The 24457-nt window shown below is 40.4% G+C and overlaps 2 protein-coding genes and 1 pseudogene across 2 annotated transcripts; all 3 read right to left on the reverse strand.

The window, feature by feature from the left end:
- Window positions 1-368: 368 nt before the first annotated feature.
- Window positions 369-1905, reverse strand: LOC120293086 (annotated as a pseudogene).
- On the reverse strand, window positions 1588-12583 carry LOC120286409 (cysteine-rich receptor-like protein kinase 29). The gene is made up of 4 exons (XM_039313867.1): window positions 11779-12583; window positions 2293-2385; window positions 1780-1907; window positions 1588-1635 (listed from the first exon to the last, which is right to left on the reverse strand). The coding sequence occupies exons 1-4, from the start codon at window positions 12581-12583 to the stop codon at window positions 1588-1590; spliced, it is 1074 nt and encodes a 357-aa protein (XP_039169801.1).
- Window positions 12584-19725: 7142 nt separating this feature from the next.
- LOC104447077 (putative receptor-like protein kinase At4g00960) lies at window positions 19726-24253 on the reverse strand. The gene is made up of 7 exons (XM_039313868.1): window positions 23428-24253; window positions 21483-21617; window positions 21077-21204; window positions 20719-20929; window positions 20390-20627; window positions 20153-20300; window positions 19726-20073 (listed from the first exon to the last, which is right to left on the reverse strand). The coding sequence occupies exons 1-7, from the start codon at window positions 24251-24253 to the stop codon at window positions 19726-19728; spliced, it is 2034 nt and encodes a 677-aa protein (XP_039169802.1).
- Between the last annotated feature and the right edge of the window lie 204 nt (window positions 24254-24457).

Consider the following 24457-nt stretch of genomic DNA (forward strand, 5'->3'; position numbering starts at 1 on the left):
TCACGTAGTTGTCTTGTTCAATGTAGTCATAGATCCTTCTCAAGTCTCATGAACGATCATTGTTTGAGCAATTGCTCTAACTTAGGAGAACCTTAAACTAGTAAAATAATTGGAAATTTGTGTCTTGAGAAACTTGTGATTTTAGGTTCGACTCTTAGCCAATTTAACTGTTTTGAGCTATGTCTTAAAATAGCAATTTCTAACTAGCATGGACATACATGTCTACGGCACGCCTATGACTAAATTGGAAAATGCACTTAGTTTGATGCGTTAAATCTGGCTCAGTATGTCACTTAAGCACTACAGAAAAACAGTAATTGCTAGGAATAATTAAATCATGAGAATGTAATTTTGATAATTTGAAAACCATGAAAAACGCACAAATTAATGCTTAGGGCACACTATGACTATCTACCGTTTGTCAAGGCTACCGTGGATATGGCTTGGTCATGGAGGCCTCCTCTTTCAAGAACTGGTTTGATTTGTTTCTTGATTTGTCGACCTCAGGCACTCTTGAGCTGTAATCTTGCGTTGATGACATATCGGATTCGTTGCCGCTGTGCAAGAAGAACGCAGGTTGTGACGGCACTTGGGGTGTGACCGAGTGGCTGTTAAGCATGAGAAGGACTGAGGTCATTGTCGGTCGGTTAGCCACATTTTCTTGGACGCATAGTAGACCAATGTGGACACACCTCACAATTTCGGTACTCAAACTAAAAGTTATACAGGGATCGATGATATTTGATATTGTTCCTTCCCTCCAATTCTTCCAAACCTGCAAACATATGACAAACATTGAGTAGATTGATCTCCAAAACAATATGCAAAATAAAAAGATATGTTCTTATACTCACATAGCTTGTAAGGACCTTTGTGTTATTGCTCGCCTGGAAAAGATTGTTCCTTTGACCACTCACAATCTCCAAAACTAGCACTCCGAAACTGAAGACATCGGATTTGATAGAGAAGTTTCCATGCATTGCATACTCTGGTGCCATATAACCACTATGCATCACAATAAATCCATCATATTAGCTCTATAGTTTGCCCATGTTCTTTTGGTAAGCATTAGCTATAGGTGGTTGTGGCACTTACTAGGTCCCCACGACTCGGTTTGTCTCTGCTTGGTTTGGTCCAACTCGAACAGCCTCGCCATACCAAAATCTAATATTTTAGGATGCATGTCCGAGTCCAACAAAATGTTGCTTGCTTTGAGGTCCTGATGGATGATACGAAGTCGAGAGTCCTCGTGTAGGTAAAGCTTTCCTCGAGCAATACCCATTATTATTTTGTGGCGCCTATCCCAGTCGTGATTTGCATGCTTTAGAGGATCTACACATTTTGTTGAAAATCGCATTCTATAAGAAGTCCCTTAATCATTTCATGAGGATCTGATTTGAGGAATGACAACTTGAGAAACATACCGAATATGAACTGGTCAAGGCTTGAATTGGGCACAAACTCGTAAATGAGAAGCCGCTCAACTCCTTCTAGGCAAAAACCAAGGAGCCTAACCAAGTTCCTATGTTGTAGCCTAGCTAATAACATTACCTCGTTCTTGAATTCTACTTCTCCTTGGCTAGAATTCTACGACAGCCGTTTTACTGCGATTTCTTGTCCGTTGGAGAGCCGACCCTAAAATTTCATCAAAGTAGATCCTCATGAGTATCGATATGTAATTATAGCATTTAGAAGAGTATCACATTGATGCATCTATGACTACTTTTGTTGCTTGAATTTTGAATAAAAGTAACTGGAGGATGCTTTGTTAATTAGTACCATGTAAACAGCACCAAAACCGCCTTGTCCAAGCTTCTTGGAATCAGAGAAGTTATCAGTTGCCGCTCTAATAGTGCCGAAATCATAGTGCAGTGACTCTGCCGTGCTTATTTCATCCTCAACTTCACCTAGAAAGAGAAATATGAAGTCATTCAGAGCATGAATGTCTTTATCATAGTGTTTACAATAAAAGCTTGTCAAACTTTTAGTATATAGAGTTGCACCTGCAAGGATAACTATCAACTTCCTATTTTGGCCTGCTCAATCAGTTTATGCTAACTACAGTAAATGAGAAATGTGTAATTGGACATGTCCAAGCGGTGCGCATGAATGTAAAGTTCGAAATATCAATTCCATGTTCTGGAATTCTCAACCCAATTTGTTTGGAAAATGTTGGCCTAGTTGTCAATATCGTACTGGTACAAAAGCATAGTAAATAGTCAACTTCATTAATTTCATGATCCTTTAAACCTCATGGACAGTAGCTGTTCCAATGCCAAAAGACAGACTCACCTTCAACTCTTTGTCTGGGCTGCTTCTTCTTCCTTTTCATTATCAGGATTATGACAATGCCGATAACAAGGACCACAGAAGCACTTGTCGAGACTGCAATGATCACAGTCTTCGTTGAATTGCTCTTTCCACCTGCTTGAGCAAAGGTGTCGCGACCTCTTTTTTTTTCGGCGCCCGCAATCGGGTACGAGCGCCTAAGGAGGCTAATGGTTCGGCTGAAATTAGTTAAGCCCGGACTCTTCCAAGTCCACCAATTCACGACTTAATGGTTCAAGTTTTTAACCTGCAAATTAATTTTAAAACGGAGTCGCCACTAATCAGTTTGGGATGGGTCGATTAGAAACCCAAGCGAAGTATCGGGAGAAATACTCGCTCCTGCGCAACCAGAGAAATTAGGATCGGGGACTTGATTACACTAGTTAATCACTAATGCCTTTTCGGTACCTAATCTTATTTAAACCTTGAGGTTTTTTTGGATGTTCGAGGGATTTTCCATGCATTTTTGGGAGGAAAAACATTTTTGAGTCATTTTCTAATTTTTGGACGCAAAAGGATTTTTTGGTATTTTTTTGGAAAAATACAAGTCTTTTTGGCTTTTCTGGATTTTTTTGGCTTTTCATGAATTTTTGGCCTTTTTTTGGATTTTTTGGAATATTTTTTATTTTTCGGAAAATAAAATATTTTTTAACATTTTAAAACATTTTTGGTTTTCTGGAAATTAAAATATTTTTTAATATTTTTTCAAAAATAATTATTTTTATTTTTATTTTTTTAAATTAAAATATTACATAAAATAATATAAAAAGCCGACCCGGTCGGATCCGCGGGTTGGGTCCGGCCGGTCGCCCTAAAACGCAGACCCGACAACCTCGGCCGGAAGCCCGCTTCGCGACTGAATCCCGCGAACCCTACCCGGATCCGACCCGATCGCGACCCGACTCCCGCCGCCCCGAATCTCGAGAAACCCTACCCGGTTCCGAGACCGGATCCGACTCGACGACCCGGGAAAATCGCAAACCCTAGGGTTTGCGAATCCCAGCGCCGAGGGGGAAAGGCCGAGGTGCGCGGCGACGGCGGCGACGGTGGCAACGACGGCTACGGCGACTACGGCGACGGCGAAGACAGCGGCTGGCCACTCAACCGGATCGGCGACGGGCTCGTGGCACGGCAAGTAGGAGACGCGACGAAGACCTTGATTCACGGAGGTCGAGATCCGGGAGATGGAGGGGTTTCGAGAGAGAGGGGGCAACAACGGCTACGCAACCGGAGGTGGCGGATACATGGTGGCGGTGAATGGTGGTGGTGACGACGACAGGGCAGTGGCGGCAGCTTCTCGACTCTCAGATCCGGTGTGGCGTCGGCGGATCGGTCACGGTAACCGCTTCGGAGGGAACAACAGCAGCAAGAACTCCAGATCTGTGGCGGCCGGAGCTTCCTTAGCCTCGATTCTCTCTCACTCGGGCCATATCCGAGCCTCCACCGGCCAGATCGACCTTCTCGAAGTCGCCGCCGGCCTTCCCGAAGTCTCTCGGTGGAGGGCGGGCTGAGCTCGCAACTTCGAGTTCTCTCCTGCGCTCGCCCTTCGATCTTTCCTGATGTCTCTCAGTGAAAGATCTCCGAGCTTGCCACCCCCTTCGACGGAGGTGGTGCCTCGCTATTTATAGGCGAGGGGGCGGCCGGTCGACGGGGATTCGACCACCGGTCTTTGTACGCCGAACGGACGCCCGCGGCCGAACCGGCGTCCCATCCTCGCTCCTCCAACAAAGCGTGCTCGGCATTGAAGGCAGCCGTTAATGGCGCCTGAGATTCGTCATCTCCGGCCGACGTCGGCCTACCCTCCTCGGCCATAGGTTGTCTTCGAGCGCGTGAGTTGCAGAGGCATAGGGGGAAGATGGGAGAAGAAGGAAGAAGACGAGGAGAAGGGGGCCGGGCTTTGGGGGAAAAGGCTGGGCCCCGGGCCTGCATGGAAAAGAAGAAGAGGAGGAGGCTGGGCGCGAAGGCCAAGCCCCAATGGGCTGCTTCTTTTTTCTTGTTTTTATTGATTTTTTTTTTGTTTATTATCCAAAAAAAGAAGGAAAGATACATAAATAAAGAAACTAAAGCCAAATTAATAACCTAATTAAAAATTTAGGTGTCAACAAAAGGCACATCATGTTTAGGATCATTGCTTACCGATTACATAGTAATACACTGGAGAAATCACTCAAGCGCCATTTTGAACGTGGAAACGAAACACATTGTAAACATACATCGCACCATTCTTTGATAACTTGAGGGAAAGTTAATTGGATTTCTGGATTTTGTCGTTTTACCAAGATTCGTCTAATGGAGAGCATTAACACTTGAAAAATAACACATTATTCTCCAGAATTTGAAGTTTTCGGGTATGATAGGTTGCCTTTTCAACCACAAGTTCATTACTTTCATGAATTTCTTACGGAAATCAGAGTAATGGCAGTGCAACGGTTTACAGAAACCGAGCGGAGCTAGGAACTGCCAATGCTGGTTTGCAAATGCTCAGGTCAAAGATTTCCGTCGAGTTATTAGATGCTCCCCATGTGCACATACGGGACCACTATATACATGAGGAACACCAACGAAAATGATAAAGAGAAGGGAGAAAAATTAATGTTAATCCTAATTAACATTACAACTTTGATTCATTGCTCTATTACTGTGATGGAGACGACAACAATCACGCCGGTCGTTGCCGGATTGGGCCGCCCTCACGGCAGCTGTATTCGAATCCATCGTGCTTTGGTCTTAGTTTTCATTTATTTGAATTTAAAAAAAAAATCTTGGCCCGTCCTATCTTATCATTATTAAACACTTGGAAGGTCAGAATACATGCGTCTATCTTTAGGATTAAGACCAAATAATTAGATATAAAAAATATAGAGGAATTTCTTATCTAACTCAATCTCGAGGAATGCTTTATGTAATAAGAGATCTTACCAAAACCCTCTGACTAAATGACGTGCTGATTTCTAATTGGTTGCCGATCATTTAATGCATCATCGGTCCAATTTATTTCAGCGCCCAATAAAAGTTCGCCACGTTTTTTAAATAAAAAGCTTTCAATAAAACTTCTTAGAATGCCTAACATTGCTAATCAATCTAATTCTTTTTAACTTCATTTTCAGACGATGAAGCTCCATTAAGGGAAGTTTCGGCCTCTCTTTTCCTTTGACGTCTGCTACTGAAAAGTTCTAGTAATAACCTAAGATCGCATGCAAGCGCGCGTCACGAATGTTTCAATTATGGCGTCGAAATTTTCTTTCCCATTTTTTGCGCTGTGTCAAAGAACTTTTTGCGTTTATATTAATTGACAAAAAGGAGTGACTGACTGATGAGAAGTAAGGAAGATCTGCTAATGATTCATTGCCCTAGCCTGGACTCACTTCATTATTAATTTTAAAAATCTCATGACAGCTTGGAGATGCATCAATGATTAGAGTTAGGGACCCATTTCTTCTTTTGTCGAAAATATGGACCAACCCACCCGTGTTTGGCAAAAAAGCGTTTATCCAACCAAAAGAATTCCATGATCTAAAGAACATCTAAATTGAGCATATTTGAATGGTTTACGGTGTAAATATAATGTGAAGACATCCACAAGATATGCGGGTCCCGAACGGATAAATATTGAGTCTGCAGGCTCTCATGCAAATGACGGCGAATAAAAATCAGCGCATTTGCTTTATCCTTTTCATTTGAGGTTCCATCATCTGTAATTGTATTAGCGAGACCTTGCCCTTGGAGGTGCATTTCCATGTCAAGGCACCAGGATAGATAATTCTTTCCACTCACTTCCAGGATGTGGAATTTGGGCTTTTCAATATTTACCATAATATTTACCATATTGAGACTATTTATGAGCAAGATAAGGAATATATTGGCATTTCCTCTTATAAGATGGGCCTGAAGACCATCCATGAGAAGCTAGAAGCTTCTTCTATGGGTTTGTATTGTGTCATGATTAAAGCTGTTGAAACCTACGCTATCATATCCTGGAGATTGGTAAGCCCTGATCAGTTTGGACTGTGGCATGATCGCCTTGGTCATCCTGGCGCTTCAATGATGCGTAGGATAATTCAAAATACAAAAGGACACCCTTTAAAGGATATAAATGTATTGTTGTCCAAAGATTATAATTGTGAGGCTTGCTCACAAAGAAAGCTCATTATCAAAGCGAATATATAATAGAGAAGAGATTAAAGAAGAGAAAGCAAGTGAACACTAGAGATAGTAGCAAGATGAGAGAGCTTTATTTCTAGTATCTCATTGTCGTGTTTCTGTGTGATTGTCTCTTGTACATCAAAACTAAACTCCTATTTATAGGAGAACAAGAATGTACTTATCATTAATATCAATGTATCGAATGATACATGTACATGATAAGGGAGACAAATGTTTATTGTATAGGGAGATGTACTTAGAACATTTGATACAAATGTACCATAATAAGTACATTGGATAAGATGAATATAATGAATATTCATTCATGTATTCTATCCATTCATGTATTTCATAACACTCCTCCCTGAATATTCATCATATTCATTACGAATGTGTATTGAATGATACTGCCTCATTAAAAACCTTAAGCCGGAAAAACCCAGTGGGATAAAAACCGGACAAAAGGGAAAAAGAGTGCAGAGCACAAATGTTATGATCTCTCCCTTTTATGGATGCATTAATTGCCTCGTTAAAAACTTTAAGCCGGAAAAACCCTATGGGAGAAAAACCGGACATAAAGAAAAAAGAGTGCAATGCATATATAGCCACTCCTGGGGCTAATCATTATTGCATCTTGTGAACTAGCCACATATCAATGCTGCAATGTATAATTCATAATATCTCCCCCTCAATTGAGTTATATAGCCACTTCTGGGGCTAATCAATCTTACATCTTATGAACTCGCCTCATACCAATGCCATATACTAATTTCTCAAAACTTGATGTTGGCAATGATTTGGTAAAAAGATCTGCAAGATTATTTATGGATCGAATCTGTTTAACATCAATTTGTCGACTTTTTTGGAGTTCATGAGTATAGAAAAATTTCGGCGAGATATGCTTGGTCCTATCACCTTTGATATATCCTCCCCTGACTTGTGCAACACAAGCAGCATTATCTTCATAAATTATAGTGGGAGAATTTGTAACCGGTATTAAGCAACAAGAATTATGAATATATGTTATAACGGATCTTAACCAAACACACTCTCTTCCAGCTTCATATAAAGCAATAATCTCAGAGTGGTTATAAGATGTAGCTACTAGCGATTGCTTCGTAGAACGCCAAGAAATAGCGGTGCCGTTATAACAAAATAAATACCCGGTTTGAGAGCGAGCCTTATGTGGATCGGATCTATATCCAGCATCAGCATATCCAACTAAACCAGAGTTAGTGGAATCCTTGGAATAATATAATCCCAAATCTATGGTTCCTCGGAGATAACGGAAAATATGTTTAACTCCATTCCAATGTCTCCGAGTTGGCTCATAACTAAAACGTGCCAATAAATTTACCGCAAAAGCAATATCTGGTCTCGTACATTGTGCCAAGTACATCAAAGCCCCAATTGCATTGAGATATGGTACTTCAGGATCAAGTATCTCTTCATCAGATTCTTTAGGACGAAATGGGTCCTTTTGGGGATCTAGAGACCTTACAACCATAGGGGTGCTCAATGGGTGAGCTTTGTCCATATTGAAACGTTTAAGCAATCTTTCAACATATGCTGATTGATGGACGATTATTCCATTTGCTTTATGCTCAAGCTCTAGACCAAGACAAAGTTTGGTTTTACCCAAATCTTTAACTTCAAACCCCCTTTTCAAATATTCAGCAGTTTCAGCTAACTCTTCTGGAGTTCCAATTAAATTTATATCGTCGACATAAACTGCTATAATAGCAAACCCAGTTTTTGATTTCTTAATAAACACGCATGGGCAGATAGGATCATTTTTGTACCTTTCCTTAATTAGGTACTCACTTAGGCGTTGATACCACATGCGACCGGATTGCTTTAACCCGTACAAGGATCTTTGCAATTTTATTGAGAATAAATTGCGGGGAGTGCATGCTTCAGGCATTTTGAATCCCTCAGGAATTTTAATATAAATATCAGAGTCTAATGAGCCATATAGATATGCCGTCACAACGTCCATAAGACGCATTTCCAATCTTTCAAAGATTGCTAGGCTAATGAGAAAACGAAATGTAATCATATCAATCACAGGTGAATATGTCTCATTATAATCAATCCTAGATCTCTAGGAGAATCCTTGGGCAACGAGTCGGGCTTTATACCTGACAACCTCGTTTTTCTCATTTCGTTTTCGGATAAATACCCATTTATATCCAACGGGCTTTACATTATCGGGGATACGAGTTACAGGTCCAAAAACCTCTCGTTTAGTTAGGGAAGCTAATTCAGCTTTAATTGCTTCCTCCCACTTATGCCAATCTTGCCTTTGACGACATTCAATAATAGATTGTGGTTCACAATCATCATCCATAATTTGATGAGCAACGAGAATGCAAAAGCATCATCAATGATGATTTCATTTCGATCCCAAATTTCATTACAATATGTAATGGAATTCTCAGTATTCTCGGGGCTAGTGCTCCTTTCATGGGTTTGCGCCTCTTCAGGGGCAATAAGCTCTTTGGGAGTAAGCACAACGCCAGGCTCTTCTGGAGCGGATTCCTGATTCTTTCCCCTTTGTTTTCGAGGAATAATATCTTTTGATCCTATCGGTATACCACACTTCAAGTGCGCAAATAAACGTGCAAATGTGACATTACGCGTAGATAATAGGCAAACATGGGACCATCTACAGGATGCGTCCACTAATATCATAAAATATCGAAATTGTCCACTTGGTGGTTGTATTGGTCCACAAATATCACCCTGAATTCTTTGCAAGAATAAAGGAGATTCAAAATTAACCTTTGTTATAGAAGGTTTGATAATGAGCTTTCCTTGTGAGCAAGCCTCACAATTATAATCTTTGGACAACAATACCTTTATATCCTTTAAAGGGTGTCCTTTTGTATTTTGAATTATCCTACGCATCATTGAAGCGCCAGGATGACCAAGGCGATCATGCCACAGTCCAAACTGATCAGGGCTTACCAATCTCCAGGATATGGTAGCGTAGGTTTCAACAGCTTTAATCATGACACAATACAAACCCATAGAAGAAGCTTCTAGCTTCTCATGGATGGTCTTCAGGCCCATCTTATAAGAGGAAATGCCAATATATTCCTTATCTTGCTCATAAATAGTCTCAATATGGTACCCATTACGGCGTACATCTTTGAAACTGAGCAGATTCCTTTTTGATCGAATGCTTAGAAACGCATTCTCAATATGCAGGATTGTGCCATTTGGCAAAATAATTGCAGCATTCCCAAAACCATCAATAATCGGAACATGACCTGGTATTGTATGGATTTGTGCCTTACGTAATGTCATACTCGAGAAAAAGTGTCTACTACAAAATATAGTATGTGTTGTTGCACTATCAAGCAAACAAACATCTTCCTTTTTCTCGGTATTTTCCATTTGCATTTATATTAACAATTTTAGGTGTCAAGTATCATAAAAGTTGCATATTAGTTATATAGTCGAATAAAATTTCAAAGATAAATATTATATAAGGTTCATAAGTATTTCATAAAGAACAATAAAAAAAAAAAAATACATTTAAAGCGAAACAACATAAATTTCAAAGTTCAAATTATTATCCACCAATCTGATTCATCAAAGTAATCAGAGGTCCTCAAAGAAATCAGAGACATCCAATGATGCATTTGCTATTTCAGGAGCAAGAGGAGTCCCACCAATGGAGATATTGTTGGCCTCAACAGTGGTTATGGCAGTAGGATTGATTTCAATGGCATGAGATTCACCACGCTTGCCCATATTCTTTAAAGATGCCTGGTATAGGTCAACAAAATGTTTTGGCGTATGACAGGTACGTGACCAGTGCCCGGTCATGCCACAGCGATGACAAATACTTTCATTAATCAGCTTATTTTGCTTCTTTTCTTTGCCATGATTCAGGCCAAAGTTTGATTTCCTAGGGCGGTTAAATTTCTTGCCATCCCTTCTAGGATTATGTTCTTGCCTGCGCTTATAGCCCTTAAAATGGCTAGTATTTTTCTCAAAGTTAGCATGTGCTTCAGGCAATGCTTTTGAGCCAGCAAGTCTAAGATCATGATTTTTGAGCAGCAATTCATTAGTTTGCTCGGCAGTAAGAAGCACAGAAATTAATTCAGAATATGTGGCAAATTGACATTGCCGGTATTGCTGTTGCAATACAATATTCGAAGCATGAAAGGTGGAAAAAGTTTTCTCAAGCAATTCTGCATCAGTGAGTTTGATACCGCACAACTCTAGCCGAGAAACGATATCAAATAAAGCAGAATTATAGTCAGACACTGATTTAAAATCTTGTAGTATGAGATTTTGCCAATCATATTGTGCTTGAGGGAGGATAACAGTTTTGGTATGATCATACCTATCCTTCAACCTCCTCCACAAGATATGCGGGTCTCGAACGGATAAATATTGAGTCTGCAGGCTCTCATGCAAATGACGGCGAATAAAAATCAACGCATTTGCTTTATCATTTTCATTTGAGGTTCCATCCTCTGTAATTGTATTAGCGAGACCTTGCCCTTGGAGGTGCATTTCCATGTCAAGGCGCCATGATAGATAATTCTTTTCACTCACTTCCAGGATGTGGAATTTGGGCTTTTCAATATTTTCCATAATCCTTGCAAAAATAAATCCTTAAATTAATTAAAAGGATTTCCAAATATCCACTGCTACTTCAGGAGCAGAAGGATACTTTTAGATTTGAATTTTGGCTTCGGGCCAAGAAAAATAAAAATTAAGAATTGATAGAAGAAGATGAAGTATAAGTTGATTAATAAAAATAATACCCACCTTGCAAAATTTACTTACTCAATCGGTAGATCTTCGTGCTTGCAAAAGTTACTTACTCAATCGGTAGATCCTCGTGCTGATAACGTGTTGTAAAATATCGCGTGGCGAATATATAATAGAGAAGAGATTAAAGAAGAGAAAGCAAGTGAACACTAGAGATAGGAGCAAGATGAGAGAGCTTTATTTCTAGTATCTCACTGTCGTGTTCTTGTGTGATTGTCTCTTGTACATCAAAACTAAACTCCTATTTATAGGAGAACAAGAATGTACTTATCATTAATATCAATGTATCGAATGATACATGTACAGGATAAGGGAGACGAATGTTCATTATATAGGGAGATGTACTTAGAACATTTGATACAAATGTACCATAATAAGTACATTGGATAAGATGAATATAATGAATATTCATTCATGTATTCTATCCATTCATGTATTTCATAACAAAATCCACATAATTAGTAATTTAGATGATTTTAATCCACTCGAAATATAGAAAAATATAACACAAACCTGGCGGTGGGGGCGGTGCGTCTGCTGCCGGTGATAGCGGTGCGGGCGGCGGTGGAAGTGGCTCTTTGACCGGGTCGAAGAACCGATCATTGGTCTCGTACCGGAACTGGCAACTCGGTGCCATGATATTCACTCCCAACTTCTCGGCACAGCACTGCCCAAGATTCGCGACAACTTTCACCAGGCAGTCGCTGCAATCCTGCTCCGTCAAGTCCGGCGTGCACTGCACCGTCGCATAGATCCTGTCGAAACCCGCCGACTCATTCCCTGTCGCGTACTTCCTCAGCGAGCCACCGCCCGCCGCCTCGCCCTGCAGACTACCCAGCAATGTCTGCAGCGCCGTGTTGTACGTGTCCGGGCTCGTGACGTTGTTCCCGCTGTACAGCAGGTAGCCGGGGTCGGTCGTGACTGTACCGAAGATCGAGGCGTTAGAGTACCGGATGGTGCAGTTCCCGTTGTAGAGGACCGCCTCCTTCTGGAGGGGCCAGAGGTCACGAACGTTAGAGGCCGAGGCATTGAGAGAGGCGCGACAGCTCTCGGCAGGGAGGTCACCACGGCAGGAGCCGATGACATAGAGGGTCTGGGAGGCGCCGGAGACGGCGGAGGAGGCCTTGAAGAAGCCGTAGGTGAGGGACAAGGAGTTGGTGGTGGAGATGGAGGAGAGGAGGGCGGTGAGGGTGATTTGGTAGGTGCTGTCGGCGCTGAAGTTGCCAGTCGAACCACAGTAGGGCGTTGGGAAAGATTGGGCGGTAATGGTGGAAGCCAAGGTGAGAAGAAGCAAGAGAGGGAGATTTGGAGGATCCATGTCTTTCCCGTTTCTCTGGTGTTTGGGGTCTTTCTTTGATTTAATAGCTTGTACAGCTCCTACACAAGTTTTCTTGGTCGAATCTGCTTCGTCCACGACTTTTAATTTGGAATTCGATACGTATGAAATTTGAATCTTTTCTTTTTCTTTGCCGGAAGACCAGTGATTGACCAAAGGGAGGCCAGAAAAAAGAAAAGAAAAATAGTCAATCACGCACAACGATCTGTTCCATAAAATCCCGACATTTTTGCTCCTCTCGAAATTTTTTATGATATTTTTTTTGCATGAATCATCGTGCCCACTTACCTATAATTGATCTTGACTTATGCGATGACAGTCTTATCTTTGTCTCAAAGACCGGGCCACTACGATTCCATATTGACGTCAAGCAATTGCTATGAAGGTTGCAGACTATATTGTATAATTGGAGTAGGCACGGACAATAACAAAGTTAAAACAATAGAATATTCGGAGTTGACCTTTTCCAGCACGAACTATGTGCTGCGTTCTTTGCAGAATTTCAGTATAACAGGTGGCGTTCATTTTTAGTAACTGTAAATTCATTTATATGTAAATTTGGGTAATATTTAAAATTTTAATAATATACTAAATTTGAACGGGACAATTTGAAAAGTGGTGATCATTTCTGACTTGGACGGATTGATCGAGATCGAAGAAAAGGGTAGTGCTAATTGGAATGGTAGAATATGATACGATAAACCAAGGATGACCACGAAGTTTCTTGAGCAATAATTCAACACAGTAACAAAAAAGAAATGAAAAGAAAGGAGTTGCAAATTGAATAATTGTTATTGAATGGATCAACCATATTTTGAACTCCTTAGTTGAACATTGACCCCAAATTTCGATTTTTCAATTGGCTATTAACCACCAATGATAAAAGTTTCCGGTTAAGGTACGGCTATATATAATCTAACTTTTTAACATACATGGCAAGGAAGCTGTTTAGAAAGTTTTATGTGGGGAAGGTTACTAAAGTGAAAAACTTAATTTTTCTATGATTCATTGAAACTTACTAACATCAAAAGTCAATAACCCGTTGGATGTAAAAGTAAAGTGTTTCTTGGTAGAAGTGTATTGAGAGTTCTAGTGCACCATCCCAAATTTCACTTAGGCTCCATTAATTTTGTGAAAATGACTGATTTATAGTATATTTTTTTTTCTGAAAATGATAGCCTGGGTTGCATATAAAAAGAAACAAACAAAAAATACTTTCATGGTTTACGAAAATTTTGAGACATAAATTATTGTTGATAATGAAAATATTTCTCGCTAACTAATTTTTTCGATCAATATAAGTAATGGTTTAAAAAAAAACATTTTCCAAGTTATTAATTTTCTGCAAAATAAACGGAAACTTAGCTTCCTTTTGGCATTCCTATTCCATGACTTTGATCTCCTATTCTCCGAACTCTGCATGAAAGGACACAAAGTGGATCAACCTCGGCAATGCTGAGTAAACACAATATATTATCAGCTTCATAGTCCTCTTCATGCCGATTCGGATTACATCGCGGGCGAGTCTTGCTTGCAATCCGACGCGAGCACCGGTGAGAAGCCATCTCGGGCTAGTCTTAATAAATCTGTTAACTTCTCTATCGGCGAATGCCCGTCTTCATTCCGGCTTTTACAGGAGGGCCATCGGAAACGAAGTTCATGGGCCATCTCGCCGTGAATGATGGCGCCAAATGCAGCAACAATACCACTGGAGAGGCCCGGCACGGGTGCCCAAACAGCAAACAGATCGCCATCTGGCGTAGGTGAGAGGTTGATTTCCAACTCTGTTAACGGACTTATGCAAACTAAATACAATACAAGGTAAACTTTGTAGTTACTAATAAAGGAAAAATTGTCCAGACGTTCTAAATCTACACTGGCCAACATAATTCTAAACCTTTCAATTTTATCAATTTTGTCATAAACCTTTTGATGATATGCCAATTTAGTCTTTCCAATTGGCCAAATTTTTTGATGTGGACGATTTGTGTAATTTTTTTTTTTAAATTTTCTGAATCACTTATGAGTAGTTTTTATTTTTTCTTTTTACCGTTCACTTCCAAAAAGGGCCGGCAAGGGCCATCGCAAATGGCTGCGACATTCGCTTGCCGTTGTTGAGGGCATCCATCCACGATGGCCCTTGCTAGCCCTTTCGGGGAGTGAACTGTAAAAAGAAAAAAAAAGGAAAAGAAAAATTCAGATTAATTTTTACAGAACTCATCCATGTCAAAACTAGCTATGCCATGTAAAACAACCAGTGTTTATGTCAACAATTTCCAGCAAATATTGACTAGGACTAAATTGTAACTATCGAAAGGTCTAAAACTAAATTGATCATTGTACGATAAATTTAGGGTTTTTTGGATAATTATCCTTATTAATAGATGTGAGATCAACTATGAATCTTTTTACTTATTTCAACCTAAATCCATATATTCATTGTCTGTCTTGAAGTTATATTTCCCTCTTAAGTCTTGAGCCCCTAGTAATTTCAGTTGCATCTTTTCCTCCGGAAACATTTCGGCACTACTTCACACGGTTCTATTGCTTTTGAATTTAGATTAGGTTCTCCTGTGTTTCTGACCAGGACACCAGTATTTACCTCGGTAGTCAGCTAATTATTCACGCTTTTTCTTGTCTCTTCTTGAGTATTAATTCATCAATCAAAACACTCAATTAAGACTAAAACTCCGTATGTTTTCTAAGAAATTTTTGGTCGGAATTTTTTTTCGTCATTTTCAAGTATTTGATTGCTTAGAAATATGCATTAATGAAAAATCTTTAAATAATAAATGGAAAACCTATGCTTAAGTAAAAAAAAAAAAAAAAATTCTCTTTTGAAAATGAAACCATTTTCCCAAATAGGATTAGATTTTAGCGCTTGAATCAGAGGAACTTGGCACTTGGATATGGGAATCTTAATGCTTGTGCCTAGTCCTTGGTGGCTCGGCGCAAGTCCATGGAAGTTGGTCTAGTTCTCTTGAGGTCTGGTTCGAGATATTGGTGCTTGTACCAAAGTCCTCTTTGCCATGCTCAGGTACATGGCTCTCACATCCAAGTTACTGGTGCTTGAGCTAGGATCCATGAAGGCCTGGCCTAATTCCTAGGTAGCTAGGCTTGTGGCTACAAAAGCTAGGCTTATTACGTCCCTCGATGTTAGGCCCAAGACCCGATGGGTGTGCCCGAGTCTTCGGTGACCATGCTCTAGTAGTTAGCTCTTGTGCCCTTGTCACTTGCACTTGGGCCCGAGATAAGAGAGGCTGGCTTGGATCTTTTGAGACTAGATTCGAAACCTTAGTGCTCGTGTCCACATCCCTACAACCACGCCTTGGTACTCAACTTTTGCGCCCAAGTCATTAGCACTTGGGCTTGAGTCTATAGAGGTTGAGCTTGGTTTCTTGGTATCTGGGCCTAGGTCCACAAATTTTGCACCCAATCCCTTTAGAGAGAGAAGAGTGGAGGGGGGGGGGGGGAGCAAGACCCAGTGCTCTTGCTTGACTCTTCAGCAGCCTCTTAATACTCGATTCATGCACCCAAGTCACTAGTTATGGGCCTAGTTCCTAAAGCTAGTGGCTTAGATTTACAGTGATTGAGTCGAGAAACCCCGCCTCCTATGACATGTTTGGCATTTGGGCTGGGGACCCTAATGGCTTAGCCTGAATTCACTAAGGTCGGGGCCTAGTCCTAGATGCTTAATTTAGGGCCCTTGGTATCTAGATCCAGGACCTGGCTATTAGGCTTAAGTTCCTCAAGGCAAAGCTAAAGACCTTGGTGTTCATGCTCAGGTCTTTAGCTGTGACATCCTGATTTTTAGATTCTGTTTTTTATTAAATAAGTTGGGCTTTTCATCGACACACTTATAGTTCTTTTCTCTGAGCTGGTCACTCATGAGATAATTAGGTGAAGCCGTTAAGGAATTTTAACGCAATAGACTTGAAAATTCGACTAGGAATTGATTGCTTCGATCGTGTTAATCTACAAAGGTCATTACGGCACAGTTAAAAATTGATTAGAGATCGAAGATAGGTTGATTCGACAGAGCCATATGATTAAGTGTGGGCGATTCCACCTAATTGCAAAATTCTTGTCGATCGGTACTAACCGATTTTTTTTGTCGTCTTGGTACCTTGTGTCCGTATTTGAAATATCGAGATTTTCACGACAACCGAAATCGCCAATGTGTTGAAGATGTACAATGTGGTTCGAAAATAATCAACCACGGGTTAATTGTGCTAAAATTCCTAAAAGCTACCCGATAGGTTATATCACGCTAAAATCGTATCAGATTGAAATTAACCATGAATTTGAACCCGATTTCAGAAATTGAAAATTTTGTCATGTTACGATTTATTTTAGAAATGTTGTCTCATCCTTCGAGAAATTTATGGCGAGCCCGGGATTTTATAGAAAAGCAACTTCGGACGATTCGGAAAAGAAAAGAAATTTGGTTGGCCATTTTCAAGTGGATTTTTGGCCTTCCAAAAAGGACTAGTTTGTGAAGGCAAGTGTGGAATTTGGCATGGGTACCCTCCTCAGCAAAATTGGTCATCAAATTTGAGAAATTTGTTAAGAAATTGAATTTCGGACATTTCAGAAAAAGGAAAGAAATTTGGATGGTAGAGAGAGTGGTCAATTTTGATGTCCCAAATTGGTGAGTTGTGGGATTAAATTGCAAGAAAGTAATAGGGGACCAAGCATTAATTGAGTAGATAATTCTTGTTGGATGGCCTGGCGTCCACATCAACATCGGCTGGCCAATTTTTGGTCGGATGGACTAAACTGGCACAATTGTAAAATGTTTAGGACTAAATTAACTAAAAAAAAAAAAGTTTATAACTGAATCGACACAATTGTAATAGGTTTATGACTTTTTTGGTAATTCTCCCAAAAGTTATTATAAGATTATTTATATCATATAGGTAAATCCATTGATATACATTGATGGTTGCACAAGAGGTGGCTCACGATGTCGTGAAGAAGTAACTTTTTTGAATTTTCCAGACTTTTTTTTTCTTCTTTCTTTTACTGTTTGATGGGTCATTGTTGTGGTGATTACAAACCGATGTACTACCAGAGTACAAGAAAAAAATGGGAGAAGATAATGGGCTTAGTAAGGCCCAGCTGGGCGAAGAAGTAATTAAGTAGGTGAACGTGGACAAGGAGTTAAAGCAAAATCGCCGGAAAAATTAAAGAGTCCTTGGCGAATTGATGCACTTTCAAGAATGACATAAGAGCTTTAACCAAGCTAGGCGGAGAACCTTAAGAGCAGGTGCCTTAGCTCAAGAAATCAATAAGGCAGGGTGAACCACCTAGTGTGGAGGTTATAATTAGCCAAGTGCTCTGTTGTGTTTATGTGTAAGAAGCTCCCCCAATCTGCAATTAATGAGACCACTCTCCACATTAAATTTGCTTTTGGGGCATCTCCCTCATTTCCTCTCCTTTGCTAGCTCCCTCACGATGAGACACTCACTCCTCTCTCATCCTCATTCAGCTACCAGAATGCTGATGTGCCACGCCTTGGAACACTCAGGCACCGAACAACCCATGCCAATTTGGGCACTTACTCTCCCTAATCACCTGCCCACCATCAGAGTCCTTGATCAAAAGGGCAAGCAGATTTTGATAGGACATAGAAATTCTCCAACTTGAGAAACATCGCCTTGCACTGTGATTTCTTCCGCATGTAGTAAACATTCTCAGGGAGGATTTACCTGCAGGAATCAATCGGTAGGACACCCTCGCAATCCAATACTGGGCATTTGATGGTGGTGACAATGTCCAGGACTTTGGTCTCCTATGACAAACTAATTGAAGAAAAAGTAGGATGTAGTTTCATGCATAGGATAAGGAAAGTAGTCCCATTACATAGGATGGAAAGTCAACGAATTCCGTTCGTAATAAAAAAGAGTAAGGCTGCGTTTGATAGTCCGGATTTGAGTCTGGATAGGATAATTTGTTATCCTATCTGATGTTTGGGAATGTCCACCGGATCGGACAAACCTGAATATATCCGGATAAAACGCCGGATAAAAATCCGGAGCAGGGGTGGGATAAGCCCGATTGGATAAGATTTTTCTTTTTCTTTTTTAAGGAAAGAAAGAACTTAATAAAAAGAGAAGATATCACTTACCGTTTTCAATGGTGGCCACTGTGGAGGTGGCCACAATTCTTAGATCTAGGGTTTTTCTATAGCCTTTAATTAATTGAATTTTCCATTTTTTAATTTTATAATTTAAATGAATATCATATTTATTTTTTAATCTTATCTTGAAGTGCGCCAAACACTTGATAGGATTATATATGTCTGCCTTTATTATCCAAATAATTTAATATCCTACTTTATCCTATCCTATTCTGATTATTATCCGGACGACCAAACGTAGCCTAAATACTTGACTAGACCCGAACTAATAAACCGGGATTTTATAGGTTTTCTGGGGTCTACAATGAATCTTTGAAGATGCGATCGTTATTGGATCAAGAAAGATTAAACCTTAGTTTTGGAGTGCAGGTTATGTAGCTTTTCCGTATGTTGCGATGATTCACTCAGAAATTACGAGAAGGCATATGTGATTACAATTGGATACGATTGGAGAATTGATTGTGATGTGGTTTGGTGTGAACAAAGTTATACTCTAAAAGGTCCTCCAACGTCGATCAAACCAAGCAAATGTGGCATGTAGCTTAAAATGTAGACATATTCGTCTGGCATGTACGTTGGCATGAAATGTCATACTTTTGGCCTCGTTATTGAGATAAGACAAAAGCTTCGATTTGTCCCTCTCGTCTTGTATGAAGTGGAAGAGAGAACCTGTTCCTTTTGATCTCTCACTTCTACGGCTCACATGTATTCTCATGTATGAATAGCGACGGATCTAGAATCCAAAGGTCCGGGGACCAAGCTTGTGCTTGTTATTTAATTGTATAAGGCATGACCTTTTGTGAGTATCTTTCACTTCCAACATCCTATGATACTGGATTTAATTCCAAGCCATTGAAGCCATATAACTCAAAATTACAAAAATCAAGCTTGAGCATAATGTTTGTAGTTTTGATGATCCGAAAATCATGACAAAGACAAAAAAAAAATGCACAAGGAACGCTGATTACCCATTTTTTTACGGCTATCGTGGATACAACTCGGTCATAGAGGCCTCATTTCTCGAGAACTGGTTAGTTTTGTTTCTTGATCCCTCGACCTCAGATTCCCTCGAATTGTAATCCTGTGTAGATGACGCATCAAATTCAATGGTGCTGTGCATGAAGAACGCGGGTCTCAACGGCACTTGGAGATCGACCAAGTGGTTGTTAAGCATGAGGAGGACTGAGGCCATCGTTGGCCGACTAGCCGCGTTTTCTTGGACACATAGTAGACCAATGTGGATACACCTCTCAATTTCAGTACTTGAACCAGAAGTTATAAAGGGATCAATGATGTTCGATATTGATCCTTCCCTCCAATTCTTCCAAACCTGCGAAAATTTGACAAAAGTTGAGTAGATTGATCTTCAAAATATTATGCAAATTGAGAAGGTATATTCTTATACTCACATAGCTTATTAGGATCTCAATGTTATTGTCCATGCAGTGATTGTTCCTCTGACCACTTATAATCTCCAGAATCAACACTCCGAAACTAAATACATCTGACTTGACCGAGAAGTTTCCGTTCATCACATACTCTGGCGCCATGTATCCGCTGTGCATCACAATAATTCTACCATATTAGTTCTGTTGTTTTCTTTGTTCTATTGGTAATCATTAGCTCTAGGAGGTTGTGGCACTTACTGGGTCCCCACGATTCGGTTTGTCTCTGCCTGAGTTTGGTCCAACTCAAAAAACCTCACCATACCGAAATCTGATATCTTAGGATTCATGTCAAAGTCCAACAAAATGTTGCTTGCTTTGAGGTCCCGATGGATGATACGAAGTCGAGAGTCTTCGTGTAGGTAAAGCATCCCTCGAACAACACCCATTATTATTTTGTATCGTCTATCCCAGTTGAGATCCACACGCTTTAGGGGATCTATGTGTTTTGATGGAATCACATTCTGTTAGACATCTATAAATCATTTTGCGAGGATCTAATTTCACATATGGCAACTCGAGAAACATACCAAATATGACTTGATCAAGGCTCGAATTGGGCACAAACTCGTAAATGAGAAGCTGTTCAACTCCTTCCAGACAGAAACCTAGGAGCCTGACCAAGTTCCTATGTTGTAGCCTAGCTAGTAACATGACCTCGTTCTTGAACTCTACTTCACCTTGGCTGGAATTTTGCGACAACCGTTTCACCGCGATTTCCCGTCCGTTTGAGAGCTGACCCTGAAATTTCACCAAAGAATGTCCTTGTGAGTATCGATTGGTACATTGAACCATTTCGAAGATTCTTAGATTGATGTCATCTTTGACTACTTGGTTGCTTAAATTTCGAATACAAGAGAGTAGAGGATGTGCTTTGTTAACTATTACCCTGTAAACAGCACCAAAACCGCCTTGTCCAAGCTTTTTGGAATCAGAGAAGTTATCCGTTGCCGCTCTAATAGTGCCAAAATCAAATTGCAGTGACTGTGCTGTGCTAATTTCATGGACAACTTCACCTGGAAAGACAAAAACACGGTCATTCAGAGCGAGCATCATTATCTTATAGTTTCACAACGGAAGTTTCACAAACTTTTAGTTCATATAATTGCAACTGCAGGTATTACTAATAAAACTTAAACCTTTAATCCTCATAGAGTTTTTGGCCTAAATGTCGAAAGCCATCTTATTATTTTGCTGGTGCAAAAGCGTAGTCATTTGTTAACTTAATTATTTTCGTGGTCTTTTCGGACCACATGAACAGTTGGTGTTCCGATGCAAAAGAATAAAGACTCGCCTTCAATACTCTGTCTGGGCTGCTTCATCTTCCTTTTCACTTTCAGGAGCACAATGACAACGCCGATGACAAGCAGTGCCGAAACACTTGTGACGACCACAATTATCACGGTCCTCGTCGAATTGCTATTTCCAACTGCAAGAGCTAAGGCACAATAAGTTTCATTGCTCTTTGCTTACTAAGTAATACACTGAAGACATTACTAAAGCGCCATTACGACTACGGAAACGAAACTCATGTCGAAAAGATATAACGAGAACAGATACGGACCGCAAATTACGATGTGAAAATACAGCGTGCTGTTCTCTGTCAACTCAAGGGAAAGTTATTTGGATTTCTGGATTTTTCATCCTACCAATTTTCATCGAATAAGATTCGGAATATATTGGAAAAAAGGATACCACAAATGTCTTAATTTTTATGTGGTGGTCACTAGAGGGTCATAATTTTTTATTTTTTTTACTTATGTTCCATCACTTATTATGACACTCATTTAAGTGTTGTGACTTTTTTTTTTCTGATCATTTGAATACCATAATTCTTTTAAAACATTCATCACAAGTGCCATGTCACGTTGGATTTATGGCATTTGGATTAATGTTTTTAACAAATTCTTGCACGTAAGTAATCCATTGAAAGTTATGTTACTCAAGTGAGTATCGTATGAAGTGGTGTCCCTATCCCCATTCACATTATTCACTAAACTTTTTAAGTTTTTAGAATAATCAGTTGCCTTTTCAACTTCAATTTCATTACTTCCAAAATTTTCTTACAGAAATCAGAGTACAGACAGTAAAATGGTTTACAAAAACAGAGCGGATCGAGGAAATCAGATGCAGGTTTGCAAATCTTTTGCAGAGTTAGACGTTCCCAATGTGCACATACGGGACCAATATATACATGCGGACCACCAACGATGGATTTCTCATCTTTGAGGAACACCACAAAGGAGGTGACCACCATTGTAACCCTAAAGATAGTTGCCATGGATTGTAACCCTAGATTGATTTAGATCTCTCTCTCTCTCTCTCTCTCTCTCTCTCTCTCTCTCTCTCTCTCTCTCTCTCTCTTAGATAACCACTGTGGTAGAGAGAGCAATAATCACAGTCGTCGTCGCCGGGTTGGATTGCCATCTCGGGCGGCGGTGATTGAGTCAATCGTCCTTTAGTCTTAGGTCTTGTTTTTAAGTTATTTGAATATTTCATTTTTTAACCCCGTCCTATCTGATGTTCCTAAAAACTTTACATGTCATAATATGTTTCTCTTTCAGTAATCGGTCAAATCAAAATATAAGTTAAAAAAATATGGAGGAATTTCTTATCAAACTTATAAGTAATAAGAGATTTTTTGGAAACTCGCTTATTTGGTGATGTTCATTTTTTTTTATTGATTGTTGATCATTTAATACACAGGTCTCATTTATTTGAACACCTAATAAGAGAATTTCGAAAAAAATTGCTATTATGTCTAACATTGCTAGTCAATCCTTTTCTGATTGGCTTCATTTTCGGACAATCAAACACAATTATCGAACATCTGTTAGTTGTAGCCTAAACTCACAATCGCATACGACAGCTTGTGAGCCATGAATGCCATAGTTTGTGATTCAATGAAGTGACCGTAATAGTTGACTAGTAGCCATATGGATGCATCAAAGAGTAAACGTATATTATTTTCCCGAAAATATGGACCAACCGATAACTTCTTTTTTCCCAAAAAAAAAGTATTTATTCAACCTACCGATTAAAAAAAATAAAATTACATGATTTATTGAGCATATATTAATAAAAAAAATCATATGATTTATCGAGTATGTAGATTAAGCTCATATGAACAATTGGTTGCGTGAATCTCATGGGAAACCCGGATATTTATAGGAAAAAAAAAAGAAAGAAAAAAAGATACAAACATCGTGTGCCTAACTCCGGAACAAGAGCCAACATACCAGGTGGTGGAGGCAGCACATCTGCCCCCTTCGATGGCGATGGCGGTGGCAGTGGGGGTGACGGCGGTGGCGGTGGGGGAAGTGGCTGGCTAACCTTGTCGAAGAACTGATTATTGGTCTCGTACAGGATCAGACAACTTGGCACCATGAACCGTCCTCCTGTGTACCTGGCACAGCAGTCCCTGATCGTCTGGACGCCTATCACCAGGCAGTCGCTGCATTGCTGCTCCGTCAAGTCCGGGGTGCACTGTACCAACGCGTAGATCATGTCAGGCCCCGCTGATTCATTCCCCGACGCGTACTTTCTCAGCGAGCCGCCACTCGCCGCCTTGGGCCATAGATCGTTCAGGAGCTTCTTCAGCGCTGCGTCGTACGTGTCTGGGCTCGAGACGTTGTAAGGGGTTCTCACCACGTAGGATGGTTCTGTTGCGACTGCGCCGAAGAACGAAGCGTCCGAATACCGGATGACGCAGTTATCACCGTAGAGGAGTGCCTCCTTCAGGAGGGGACAGAGGCGGCGAATGTCGGAGGCCAAGACATCGAGGCAGGCGCGGCAGCTCAGGGCGGTCAGGTCACCGCGGCAGAGGCCAAGGGCGTAGAGGGTTTGGGAGGTGCCGGAGACGATGGTGGAGGCATTGAAGGAGCCATAGGAGAAGGACGAGGGGTTGGCGGTGGAGATGGAGGAGAGGAGGGTGGTGAGGGTTGTTTGGTAGGGGCTGTTGGCGGTAAAGTTGCCGGTCGAACCACAGTGGGTCACTGGGAATTGGGCGTTTATGGTGGGAGCAAACATGAGAAGAAGCAAGAGAAGGAGATTCGGAGGATCCATCCTTTTTTTAAAAGATTTTTTGGGTGTTTTGGGTTTCTCTTTGATAGAAGTATAGCTCAACAGGCTCGTTCCCTAGACAATATGACTACCGTGATTAATAGGATGCAAGACATAATGTGTTGACTCATTTTATATAAGAGTGGCCGCCATGCCTAGCACGCTAGGCCCAACACATTATTAATTTGAGTGCATATTATTTTATAA

This window comes from Eucalyptus grandis, chromosome 5 (genome assembly GCF_016545825.1).
Source record: "Eucalyptus grandis isolate ANBG69807.140 chromosome 5, ASM1654582v1, whole genome shotgun sequence".
NCBI classification, from domain to species: domain Eukaryota; kingdom Viridiplantae; phylum Streptophyta; class Magnoliopsida; order Myrtales; family Myrtaceae; genus Eucalyptus; species Eucalyptus grandis.

Coding starts and splice junctions, on each gene's coding strand:
- LOC120286409 (XM_039313867.1), bottom strand. CDS start 12,583: ATGGATCCTCCAAATCTCCCTCTCTTGCTTCTTCTCACCTTGGCTTCC. Junction 2,386..11,778: donor CGCACCGCCCCCACCGCCAG/GTTTGTGTTATA, acceptor TGATCATTGCAG/TCTCGACAAGTGCTTCTGTG. Junction 1,636..1,779: donor GTTTTGGTGCTGTTTACATG/GTACTAATTAAC, acceptor ATGAAATTTTAG/GGTCGGCTCTCCAACGGACA.
- LOC104447077 (XM_039313868.1), bottom strand. CDS start 24,253: ATGGATCCTCCGAATCTCCTTCTCTTGCTTCTTCTCATGTTTGCTCCC. Junction 21,618..23,427: donor TGTGCTGCCTCCACCACCTG/GTATGTTGGCTC, acceptor TAGCTCTTGCAG/TTGGAAATAGCAATTCGACG. Junction 21,205..21,482: donor GCCCAGACAGAGTATTGAAG/GCGAGTCTTTAT, acceptor TTGTCTTTCCAG/GTGAAGTTGTCCATGAAATT.